Source organism: Polypterus senegalus, chromosome 12, assembly GCF_016835505.1.
Source record: "Polypterus senegalus isolate Bchr_013 chromosome 12, ASM1683550v1, whole genome shotgun sequence".
NCBI classification, from domain to species: Eukaryota; Metazoa; Chordata; class Cladistia; order Polypteriformes; family Polypteridae; genus Polypterus; species Polypterus senegalus.
In genome coordinates, this window is record NC_053165.1 from 147,525,341 (window position 1) to 147,538,762 (window position 13,422).

General features: G+C 34.5%; 1 protein-coding gene across 2 annotated transcripts in view; it reads left to right on the forward strand.

Annotated features, from left to right (window-relative positions):
• The window catches only part of LOC120540828 (protogenin-like), a 112,624-nt gene extending 103,785 nt beyond the window's left edge, over positions 1–8,839 (forward strand). Inside the window, exons 16-20 of one of the 2 annotated variants that reach the window (XM_039771906.1) lie at positions 1,914–2,096; positions 2,398–2,521; positions 3,103–3,229; positions 5,310–5,423; positions 8,226–8,839. In XM_039771906.1, the coding sequence (XP_039627840.1) occupies positions 1,914–2,096; positions 2,398–2,521; positions 3,103–3,229; positions 5,310–5,423; positions 8,226–8,606 (929 nt within the window). In that variant the 3' untranslated portion in view covers positions 8,607–8,839. The remainder of the gene's footprint in view (positions 1–1,913; positions 2,097–2,397; positions 2,522–3,102; positions 3,230–5,309; positions 5,424–8,225) is intronic. The other variant, XM_039771907.1, reaches the window with a different exon arrangement.
• Positions 8,840–13,422: the final 4,583 nt, after the last annotated feature.

A 13,422-nucleotide genomic window follows, 5' to 3' on the forward strand; every position in this document is an offset into this window, starting at 1 on the left:
TTTATTAAATAATGTAGGTTTTTTGTAATTCTTCTATGCTTGGCAAGAAGCAGTGCCCTTTCAAATTGTACGTGTATTTATATGTGAGTAAGTGTCCCTTGCAATGTACTGGCACTATACCAAGGGTTGTTTGTTATCTTTTGCGTAATGCTGTTGGAGAATACCCTGGCCCCACATGATCCTGCAGTGGAATAAGTGGGTTTGAACGGGAGTGTATGAAACAATGTATGTACCCTATTTTCTTAAGTTTCCTTGGTTGTTTAATAAGTAAGGAATAATAATATCTTCTTGAATTTGTTTACAATCTTTTGTCTACTTTGCCAATATATTTCTTAAAGGCAGGTGTCATCATATTTATTTACATCTTACAATGATGCATTTGATTATTATTTACAGTAATTTTACTTTTCAATTATTTACTTATGCTGATATATAATTGCACAGTACAATGCTCTATGTTGCATTTCTGATTTTACCAAAAATATTTTACATAGTATTTGCCTTTGGCAATAAATCATGTTTGTAATGTCATGGGAATTCTTGTAGACCTGCAAAAAAGAATTAGAAGAGCGACATACCCTTATTGGATTTCTGTGTTTCACTTACGGTAGTTTTTTAAACAGTATTCTAACCAACATTAGAGTGATTAAAGTATTCTCAGTCACACTGTTATGAAACTATATTGGTAGCTAAACTTGATACCCCAAACTTGAATTTCAGTGGATGGTCAGTTACACAAAAAATAGTAATCTAGAAACTGAATTCTTCATAGAGTTGCAAGAGGAACTGTGCACAGCAAAGTGCAACAATATTTGAGCAACGTTAAAGTAACAAATGTACAGTTTAGAAATCTTAATTTGCCATTTAAAAAGTAAAGTTTTCAACACAGAAATTTTATGAATGTTAAATTACTTATACACTGGGTAAAATAAACAATTATATAGTTAAACGTTAACTAAAAGCAAACAAAAGCAAAACTAACGTGTTCAGTGCACAAAATTTCAATACTACCAAAAGTAAAGTGAACTGAAAAATGAATTGTTGTAGCAATCAAAAACTTCCTCATATGAAGAGTAAAATGATAAAAAACATGGTAAATGGGAACATGTCTCATAGGGAAATTACAATTACAGTTAAAAAATCACAAAAGACACAAAAAAAGTAAAATGAAAAATGTACAGTTTAGAAATCTTGAAATGTATAAGTCCAATTAAAGATCTGTTGCAAAAGTAGTACAGTACATGTAGCACAACTAAATTTTAGAAATCTCAACATTTAGCAATGGTAAAGCCACAAAACATCCATCCATTATCCAACCCACTATATCCCAACTACAGGGTCACGGGGGTGTCTGCTGGAGCCAATCCCAGCCAACACAGGGCGCAAGGCAGGAAACAAACCCTGGGCAGGGAGCCAGCCCACCTCAAGGCGCCACAAAATATAATAATAAGAAATCTCAAACATTCTCCTAGTGGGACATTACTCTAAACCTTTCTGTAAGGCATCAAGAAAAATGTAGTCCAATGCAGGGTGACTTAATTTTTCTTTCAGACTTGAGGCTAGTTATTCAATTTGCAGTTTTATCTTTAAAGAATCTTGAACTTTTTTGTTAAAATTCACTTTAGTTGTGTCATTACCACAACAATTATTAAAAAATATTATCAATATTGTCCTTTGTATTTCTAAGGGAGTTGTTACTGCTTTTTTGAGTCATAGCTTTACAAATTTTATGAGGTTTGAACAGTCTGACTATCCTGCTTTTGAGAGTAGGGAAATTTATTTATTTTTTCTTGCATAGTAAACCATAATATGAAAATCCTTACACTAATACATTATTTTACTAATTTATATAAAATTGTTTATTTTTGCAGATGGAACATAGTTTATATTATAACCTTTGCTATTTTTTTTAGGAACACTAACCATGGCCTTGCTAGAAAACCTTCTTCCAGGAAATGTCTATCTTATCAAGATATCTGCCTCTAATGAAGTAGGAGATGGGCCATTTTCCAGTGCCGTGGAACTTCCAGTTTTGTTGAAGGGGGAAACCGCCAATTCGAAGGTTAAACACCCAGATGGCAGCACAGAGGCTAAAGGTCAGTAAGCAGGCAAAAATCTTTCCTGAAAGCTGTTTGCAGTATAAAACAGCAATTTAATTTAACTCTAGAGCTTTCCTGAACTTTCATTTGTCTGTCCAATCAACATTTAATTGCTTCCTGGAGTGCTTTCAGATACAATAGACTTTTTAGAGTTGTCCACTTATTTTTAGAGTAGCACATGCTTACCTTGATGGTTGGACAGTGTTCTAAACCAAGTTGTGGACACACTTTTTGAAATGTTTATCTTCATTCCTTCTTTGATGAAAGTAACCCAATTTGTATCTCATTATATATTTAGCTTACTTTGAAGGTTTTTACCATTTGGATCAGAAGTCCATGACAGGAATTATTGTCGGAGTTTGCATTGCCCTAACATGTATCCTCATCTGTGCCCTCATCTTGATCTTTCGAAGTAAAGCCAGGTATGAAAATGGTTTACTGTCTACAGTATTGAAAGGGAACCAAAATTAAAGACAACATTTTAGATAATGTATTTTTCAGTAAATATTTGATGAAGAGGGCCTGATTGACATTGTTATCCCTGTTCATTTCAATTTGGCACAGTAAAATTCATTGAGCAGTTTCTAACTGGAAAGCCGCTGTTGACTTTAATGCTTACTTTTGCAAAGAAGATGCGATATTTTAGTTATCTTTCTTAATAACAGGAAATCATATTTAAAGAAATCTGACATTCTAGTCCATCAAGCCAACTCATATGAATAGTTGTGGTTGTAGCTTAACTATAGACATCTACATATACACACATGTACAAAAGCCATTACCTTGGTTTACCCTTTTTAGCTGTTACCTGAGTTTACTCAAGATTTTCCTTATATATTTACCACAGTTTACCAGAACATCTTATCTTACTTTGGAAACCATCAGTCACTATGGATTTTCTACAGTTAAAAATATTGGACTACATTTTCTTTAGAGTCCTTTAACCTCAAAAAATGTCAAGGATCAGTGAGTCTCAGTTCTTATGCCTGTGTCTTTTTTATAGGAAATCATCTGCTATTAAAGCAATCCAGCAGAGTAATAGTCATTTGGTTCATGTTGCGGACAGAATCTCATCTGAAAATGTAGAGACACTGACGCCAATGATGACACCAAATTTTGTTGATACCAAAGTAAGTTCTAGAAATAATTAATTTTGTGGGCTAATAATAATCTGGTTGAAAGGGTTGCCAGGTGAAAAAGAAGCAAATTAATTGTAGTTGCAGTTGACATATGTAGTTTACTTTTCTAAGAGATTACATTCCAGAAATATGGCCTTAGCTATAAACATAGCTTTTTTTATTTAAGGAACCAAACCATTATTATAAAATACAATTTAATCAAGTGAAAACAACATAGAAAGTACAACATTATGTCCCAAAGATACTCCATGTAAGTCAGCAATCAACCCCCACCCAATGAAGAGAGTTATCTGGTTAAAAAACCTTATCTAAAATGATTTTTTTACATAATGTATAATGCATCAGCTAATAAGATAAAGTTGTGCACATGCCTAGCATATTTAGAATTACATTAAGTTCTTGCCAAAATTTTAAAAATACTCTAAACAGATGCTCATAAAGAGAACTTGTTTTTTTTCCAATTTGAAGTAGTAAAAAACATTACTTTCTAATTGAGTTATAGATGGTGGATTGGCATTCTTCCAGTTAAGAAGAATCTTTGTGTAAATTATGTGGTATTAGTGTATCCCAGACTCTTTTCTTTCTTTGAAACCACCATCACCGACCAACAAGGATTAAGTTCCTTAAGTTTTTTGTGTAGCCTGGAGATGCTGTCTGAATTCCTGTGCAGATCATAAAGCATGATCTCAGGATTGGATGTACCTGAAAAGACAAGGGAATTTGTGTAGGCAGCCCTTAGCAACATTTCCAATTTGTATACAAAAAATAAGGTGTTGCCTTAGTTCAAAAGACACAAGTACACCACCAACATGGAGATCTGTAATGTCTTTAGATGGAACACATTACAGGCTAGAAGTGAATAAAATAGGTGACCACCATGCACAGGACAGTGAACAAGAGTCATTCCACCCCAAAATATTGCTATCTCTCTATTATAAAAAAAATCTTGGGAGGGAGACGAGGGAGACAAGACAATTTGACGTCCTGCGAGAGACACTTTAACGTCATGTGAGACAAGGCAGTGAGACAACATTTAAAACAAGTGCATGGACATCTAAAATAGCAGTTGTTTGAATGCATTTGGCAGACACACTTCATGTGCTCCCAGCTCTTAAAACAAATACAAGCGACAAGCAGAACATGCACCTCGCCAGCAGCAGCAAGCCAGCAGATGATCCGTCCGCTTCTCCTCAGCGTGCGTTCAGCCCCCCCACACCTTCACAATGTGAGCAGCGTTATACGTCCTGCGAGAAAGAGATTTAACCAAACCCAGGCACCGTTTCTCCTTAGCGTGCGTTAAGCTGACCCCTTCACAATGCGAGTGGCAGAGATGCGAAGTGGTAAAAGGACAACTGCTGTACAGGCTTTTAAATGATCGGTGTGCAGCGTAACATGCACAACACATAGTGCACCAGCAACAGCAGCAACAAGCCAGCAGATGTTCCGACAGCTTCTCCTTAGTGTTCAGCCGCTTCCCCTTCAGAAAGCGAGCAGTTTTATGCGTCCTGCAAGAAAGAGATTTAACCATGCCCGGGGCCGGTTTTTACAAAGGTCTTAAAGTAAAAGTGAAAATAATGCATATGTAACAATTCCCATGAAAATAACAATCTCTTTAAATTGTATATCTGGTAAATCAAACCCGGGGGTGGGCGAGCGAAGCGAGCAGGGGCAGACCCTCCTAGTTCTACAAAAATATGCTTTCTTTTCTTTTCTACTTCTATAGGTATAGTGTCTACCATGTATGGTAGAATTTTAACTGCCTAAGATTTTAGCTATTATTAATTACAGTAGTTTGCCATCAAATGCCATACCTTGTTACTTGAGCTCCATTAGAAATTCTGCTTTGCATTTGTAACAGATCTGGAAGTTGATGCAAAGATAATAGAAGATAGCCATATTTATCTCTCACATCTGAAAGCCTGCAATATTTTTAGGAAATAAAATATTATTTTAGCCTGAATGAAACTGACATAAAGTATTGTCTTGCAAAGAGTAAGCTAATGGTAAACAGCCATGTATGCTTAATAATATCATTAATTAATTATATATATTTGTCCTTTTTATCATTTAGGGAGGGACACATCTGATTATCAATAGCTTTGGGCCAATCAAACAAAATAAGCAAACCAAAAAGAAATGGTGGCCTTTCAACTATAAATTCAGAAAAAATGCAAATAAAAGCAAGGTAAGAGGATATTCAGTGGGACACACAAGACTTTCACATTACACATCTAGTGCTGACTTCAAGAGGCAATTGCTTTTGTGCATTTTTATACATTATGTTAATGGCATTACTGCCTTCGAGTACAAATTGAACATAGCAGAAAAAAGTAATGTAACCCCTTTAGTGTATGCAGCAAAAAGCATTTTGGTTTACATAACCAGTATTACTTTAATGATTTAGGGCTGGACTGCTTTCAAACGTCCTGTCTCATGCATACAATTCTGCCACCTATTTTCCTCAGTAATTACTACAGTTAAGACTATTGCAAAACAAACAATATTTAAAAAAGCATACACTTTCATTCTTGTAATATAATATAAAGCAGGAAGATTTATGGTAGACCCTCAAATCTTACTGAAGTGTAGAAGGTCACAGTGGAGGGACAAAATGTCTTCACCAAAAGACATTGATCAATAACTGCAAAAGACAGTTGGTGGAATGTTTTATAATTAAAGATGGAGAAACCAGTTATTGAATATAAAAAGGTAATTTCTTTTTGACACATACCATAAACATTGCATGGATATTTCAGAAGTAAATAAATATCAAAATCTGGTGTTATTTGGTTACACAGATAGATATCTGCCATATATTATTAGGATTAAAAAATGATAAATTAAACATGACTGTGGGCTTTTAAATTTTTATTTTCTCCACATTCTGGTTTGAATCAAATTACTTACAGTATATATTACTATCAGCCTTAAGCAAAAACTTTAAAAAGTCTTTATGTGTAAATATAGATAAATTAATACAGATATAGGTTGGTGACCCTAACTTGGCCCAGAATGTGTTAGTTTGGCTGTGTTAGTAGCTTTTTTGTCTATTGAGCAGTCAGTACTGCTAAGATAAATTCTGACCCTGATTTAATGAAATGTCAAAAATTTGCAGTTCATAAAACTTCCAAAGATGGTGTATAATTATAATTGCTAAATTTAGCGATAAATTATACATTGCAGTACATGGATTAAAAAAAAATCCAGGGTTATGGGAATAATAGAGTAAAGCTCCAAAGGCAAAACACTCTGGCTGTGAATTTGGTTAAAGTCCAAACCCCATTTTATGACCATTTTTGTTGACGTACAGAATACAATCATATGAAAAAGTCTGGGAACCCCTCTCAGCCCACATAATAATTTACTCTCCTTTCAACAAAAAAAAGATAACAGTGGTATGTCTTTCATTTCCTAGGAACATTTGAGTACTGGGGTGTTTTCCGAACAAAGATCTTTAGTGAATCAGTATTTAGTTGTATGAAATTAAATCAAATGTGAAAAACTGGCTGTGCAAAAATGTGGGTCCCCTTGTAATTTTGCTGATTTGAATGCATGTAACTGCTCAATGCTGATTACTTGCAACACCAAATTGGTTGGATTAGCTCGTTAAGTCTTGAACTTCATAGACAGGTGTGTCCAATCATGAGAAATGGCATTTAAGGTGGTCAGTTGGAAGTTGTGCTCCCCTTTGACTCTCCTCTGAAGAGTGACAGACAGCATGGGATCCTCAAAGCAAATCAAAAGACCTGAAAACAAAGATTGGTCAGTATCATGGTTTAGGGGAAGGCTACAAAAAGCTATCTGAGAGGTTTAAACTGTCAGTTTCAACTGTAATGAATGGAATCAGGAAATGGAAGACCACAGGCACAGTCGCTGTTAAACCCAGCAGGTCTGGCAGGCCAATAAAAATACAGGAGTGGCATATGTGCAGGATTGTGAGAATGGTTACAGACAATCCACAGATCACCTCCAAAGACCTGCAAGAACATCTTGCTGCAGATGGTGTATCTGTACATTGTTCTACAATTTAGCGCAATTTGCACAAAGAATATCAGGGTGGAAGGCACTCACGCCACAAACAGAATTGCTTGTTGTATGCAAGTACTCATTTAGACAAGCCAGATTCATTTTGGAACAAAGTGCTTTGGACTGATGAGACAAAAATTTAGTTATTTGGCCAGAACAAAAAGCTCTTTGCATGGCGGAAAAAGAACACCGCATTCCAAGAAAAACACCTGCTGCCTACTGTCAAATTTTGTGGAGGTTCCATCATGCTGTGGGGCTGTGTGGCTAGTTCTTGACTGTTGTCCTTGTTAAAGTCAAGGGTCAGATGAATTTAACCCAATATCAACAAATTCTTCAGGATAATGTTCAAGCATCAGTCACAAGGTTGAAGTTACGCAGGGGTTAGATATTCCAGTAAGACAATGACCCAACACACAGTTCAAAATCTACAAAGGCATTCATGCAGAGGGAGAAGTACAATGTTCTGGAATGGCTGTCACAGTCGCCTGACTTGAATATCATTGAAAATCTATGGGCTGATTTGAAGCAGGCTGTCCATGCTCAGCAGCCATCAAATCTAACTGAACTGGAGAGATTTTGTATGGAAGAATGGTCAAAAATACCTCCATCCAGACTTCAGACACTCATCAAAGGCTATAGGAGGCATTTAGAGGCTCCACTAAATATTGATGTCATATCTCTGTTGAGTTGCCCAAATGTATGCACCTGTCTAATTTTGTTATGATGCATATTGCATATTTTCAATAAACCAATCCAATAAAGTTAATGTCACTGCTGAAATACTACTGTTTTCATAAGGCATATTGTATATTACAAGAAAGTTGCTACTTTGAAAGCTCAGCCAATGATAAACAAAAATCCAAAGAATTAAGAGGGGTTCCCAAATTTTTTCATATGACTGTATATTTTTCTTACATTCTCGATTTATAGTTTTATTAAAGTTTTCTTTTTCTATCTACAGACTCAGCAGAGCTTGCACACAACATGTGCCTACCAGCCGGGAAACACTGTGCTGACCTATGAGAAAGAGTCCCCTATGTCTCCTCACCAACCTTCTCTACAGATTTTGTTTGGTCCCATTGGAGATTCTGAGCATTCAAACAACAGTGAAGGCAGCCACGAGACTGGAGACTCAGGGAGATATTCCCATGATGAAACAGAAATGACTCACTTGTCATCAGTCAGCAGCAGTGCTAGCAGCGAGCCCCCATCACTGAAGCCTTTCATAGAATATGAGCAAAGCCCTGTCTCAGACTCGCCTCACTTTGCACTTGAAGTTCCATCATCCTGTACCTTGGAAACATCAAACCAAATGTGTACTCCACCTGCATGCCGCCTTTAACTCCAGTAGCCATCGGCATCCAAGTCTTGTCTGTTCATAAGGACAATGAGCAGTGAAACAAAGAAAAATATTCAGAAAGCCTGGAATCCATGTGAGGTTGGCAGCTAGGCCATTGGGAATCTTCACTTTTGAATGTTTTCTTTTTTTTATTTTCTTAGTGTAATATCACCCACCTTGAATGTTACCAAAGAATGTCAAAAATGTGAAATGGACTGTTACATTTCTGACTTTATTTAATTGTTTGTCACTGGAGCAAGAGGGACCCTGTTACGAATCCTTTCTGCTAAATATCTACCTCAGTTTACCTACTGGTAAACACCCACTATATATTTAACAACTATACGTACCTCTTTGTGTTAGTAGTCAACTTCAGCTACGTAATAGCAGATATCTCATCATAGCAGTGTCTTTTTTTGTTTGTTTTTAATAGTTTTTTGTGTGTTAGTGTCCTAGTATTATGTTGTTGAAATTAGGGATTGTACAGGTACAGCAAAAAGTGCAGTATTGAATTTTTTTAAGTAACATATATCTATGAGTTTTAATAACATTTTAAATTCATAAGTAATATTAACAGTGTGATGTATCTAATATTTAACGTATGGCAGCTAATGTAAGAATTGTACAATTTTTCTATACATAATATAAACATTGTATGGAACACAAAACATATTGGAGTGCAGCCCCTCATGACACTCCATGTTTCAGGCCACATACACACCAGGAGACTCCTTCTAAAGGCCTGTTACTTTCTTTCCATTCTAGGGGTTCTTGCACTTAACCTTTTATGTTTTTTGTGGTCAGATTTCCTTGTTTGTAGTTTGTTTTTTGAGCCTATTCTTTTTATGTTCTGTCTATTTGTGTATTGTCTGTCTTCATTCTTCCTTATTTTATTTTTTGACTTCACTCTAACCTGCCCCTTCTTCTTACTGTTTATTTTCAATTTGTTATATATATTGGCCTTTGCTTGTCCTGAATGTGTCTCCATACACTCCAGTTATCATCCACCTGCCATAAGATCATTTATCTTTAAACAAAATTGCTAGTAATCTTGGCCCTGCTTAATTTGTCAGGCTCCAATCTAAACTTCCCACTTAAGACAGAAATAAGGTGGGTCCAGATTGCTGTGACATAATCAAATGAAGTCATCGATTTATGTTATCCATAATCTAAATGTAAAGAATTCAATAATTTAAATGTATATGAGCACAGCAAAAAAATTTCACAATAATTTAAGTTTATTTAATTAACACATTTATTTAATTTCAGACATTAACACATTACAAAAAAATGTCAGTGACAACAGCACCAGTGCCTTCATAGTGAAACAATGCAGCTGAACATTAAATTACTACATTTTATTTTCTCAAATAAAAACACTGACAACAAATTAATAACATCCTTTTATATGTGGCTAACATTCAAGAAAAAGACACTTTAACAGTTGTGTTTGTCAATAGAAGAAATTCCATTCACCAATTTGTTGTTTTCAACTTATGAAAAAAGAAATGTTCACTTTCAGAAACAATTACTCCCAGATATACCTGTACCTTTATTTTTTGAATACTGAATTGAAGTAAAGCAATATGTTTTTTTTTTTTCAGAACAATGCATTTATTTGCATAGTTTTTGGGATATCATTTAATATATTAACTTTATTAGGCTTTTTTGCTGTACCTTGTACTTGTTACAATCCCTGTTTTTTATACTACCTCGTTTTACACTTATTATTATTATTATTATTATTATTATTTTTATGTAGTTATTCATTTCAACTCAGGGAGTGAGGCTTGTTACATTTAAAACGCCATGTAATGTGAATATCATGGCAAACTGACAGGGTATCTTCTTCAATATACTTAGTGTAGACAGCTGTTGTAGAACTATTAAGGGTGTAACTATTTCACTAGAATTTGTGTGCCAGTAACTTTTCAGAACTTTTATGGTGCCGATGGGACGAAAAATGCCATTGAATTTTCTTGTTGCCTAGAAGCTACACCAAAATGAATACTTACAAGTTTCCCTATGTATGAAACAAAGGGATTTTAAAAGTGCTAAGTGAGTCATTTTCAGAGATTTATTACAAAGATATAGCTGCATACTGATCAGATTAGTATATTATAATATTAAGAGCTTTAAAACTACCTCAGAGTTAAAAGAGTGATATACAGTATAGCGATATCAAAACCAAAAAGCTTCCAAACCAAATAGAAAGTAGCTCTTTTAACAAAGGGGTCGTAATGTCTTTATGAAATGCTGCAAACCAAAAAAAAAAAAAAAATTCCCAAAAAGTTGTTTTTCCCAAAGATATATTTTTATCGGCTTATTGGTACTACTGAGTACTTTATTCTAGTATTTTGTTTCTTATGATAGTTACATTTTCAAATGTAGAATTAGTTATCGGTTGCCTTTCAAATTAGATCCAGTTCAGAAGTTTTAGTACTTATATTTTGTATTTGTTTATGAAGCTGGCTTGAAATTGTAACACGAGCTATTATCCAAAGAATTGTTTGCTTTTTAAATTGTTTATTATCCTTAGCTATTCCGTAAAATAAAATGATGAGCAATCATCACACTAGACCAAAGATCAAAAAGAGAATTGTGGGATAGCTGAAGTGCTGCTTTCAGTAAAATGTATCTCACTATCCAAAGATAGGCCTTCATTGTCTTACCAAATATATATATATATACAGAGAGAGAGGCAGAAGGCAAACTTTTTCTATTTGTGGTATTATAAAAGCTTTATATCTAATATTAGTAAAGCAATAATAACTTCATGCACAAATGCTACAAAGTCCAAAGTGACTAGTTTTTTGGTTATTTTGAAAACAGGAAAGAATTGTTAGAAGCAGTTAAATTTTAGATAAAAAAATTATATGTGAAGATTTGTTTTGCCTGACTTATTTATGGTTAGCAGTTCAAAGACCAGATTCTATAGCCAAAGATAGTTGTGCATGAAGTTTTACACAATCAGAAACCTATCCTTGTTTTAAAAGCAAACAATATAAACCAAAGATTCTTCAGTGTTACATTTACTAGTTGGCTGCTGTTATTCAGAGCTGTGCTATTTTAGCACAGCCATGTTTGTAATATCTTCTGTGTCTAAATATATATTTTGAATGCTTTTATTAGTCATTTAAAAATATGGCATCTTCAAAACGAACATTCATTTGGACCGTTCCCTTGATGAAAAATGTTTTTCGTTTCATGCATGCTTGTTTTTTCCAGGCAGAGAAATGAAAATCCAAATGCAAGAAGCACATATAAACTTTTGTGGAGCCTTTATTTCCATTGTTTGGAAAACTGGCTTTCTTCTCCGTTTTACTGACCTCAGTTTAATGTGAAGCATTATTATTTTTTTTTTTTTTACCTAAATACATTTACTGTGAATCTGTTTGAATATGCCATAGTTGAGCTTTTTGTGTCTGAAAATTATAAATTGCAGTTTTTATTTGAAATTGATCTGTGTATTTTTAACATTAGTTGGGTAGTGCAACATTACTTAAGTACACAGCCGAGAATTTGTAACCTGCTTTTTGTGAATATAACCAATGTACTTGTCTTCTTGGCAAGTGCAGAACCAAATCAACATAAATCTGTTCTGTTAAAAGTGTTCAGAGAGCAGTAAAAATGTTCTAAATAAGCTTTATGTGTTTTTGTGCAAAACAACATTCATTGGTGAAAATGTACACATAGTAACTATCCATAAAAGTAACATATCCATATTATTACAATCCAGCTATAAAGTGACACCATCCACACATTAACTACCTAACTATAATATGTTTTCTGTCATGTTTGTCTGTATATTTTATATATAAATTCACAAATGTATTGATAACATTTGGTCCACTAAAATATACAGTATGTCTATGTGCTCAGACAGAGCAGGCTTCGTATATTATTAAGTGATTCACTCATTGAAAACTTAGATTATTATTTGAATATATATGTCCCATAATGAATATATCAAGTCTTGAAATCACAGGAAGAAGGGAGCAGGTACAAAAGAAACCAAAATTTGAATGTGATGCCTTAACCCAGGGGTTCTCACACTCGGTCCTGGGGGACCCCTGTGGCTGCAGGTTTTTGTTCCAACCAGCCTCTGTTTTTAATTGGACTCCTGGGCTAATTAAGTTAACTGTTGTTTCCCAGATTCCCTGTTTTGGGAACAATATAGAAATTAGAAAACTAAGTTTGGTTAAAAAAAAAAATAGTATTAAAATGTACTAAGCAGTTATATGTATTTTTTTCTTTTTAACAGTATTTTCATCTTGATTATCATTCTACTTTTCTAGGTGTTCTAATTGTTTAATTAATCCGTTATTTACTACTTTGTGGGGCTGACGCTAAAGTAGTTGCAGCCTTTCACGATTGAGTGTTGTTTGCTTGGGTTTCTGCTCGGCTTGTTTTTAGTTGTCATTATTAAGATTCAATGAAGGGAGCAAACTGCACAGAAAAAGGGCGAAATATAATAAAAAGAGAGTTAAGCATTTAAATCCATAGCAAAAACAGAACTATTTCTAAGTTTCTTACAAATGTAATGTCTGTGTGCTGCTGTGTTTTTCTGAATGTAGAATGAAAGCTACATAATCCCAGCTAATTAAATGAGCTCAGTGCTATCAGGTGGTGTCACAGATTAGGAAGCTGATTGGAACAAAAACCTGCAGCCACAGGGGGTCCCCCAGGACCGGGTTTGAGAACCCCTGCCTTAACCTATCCAAATGAGTATATATAACATTTTTATTTTTTTGTCACTGGAAAAGTAGCCTTTTAATGCCCTGTATATGTTGTGTATATGCATACCTACATAAAATAA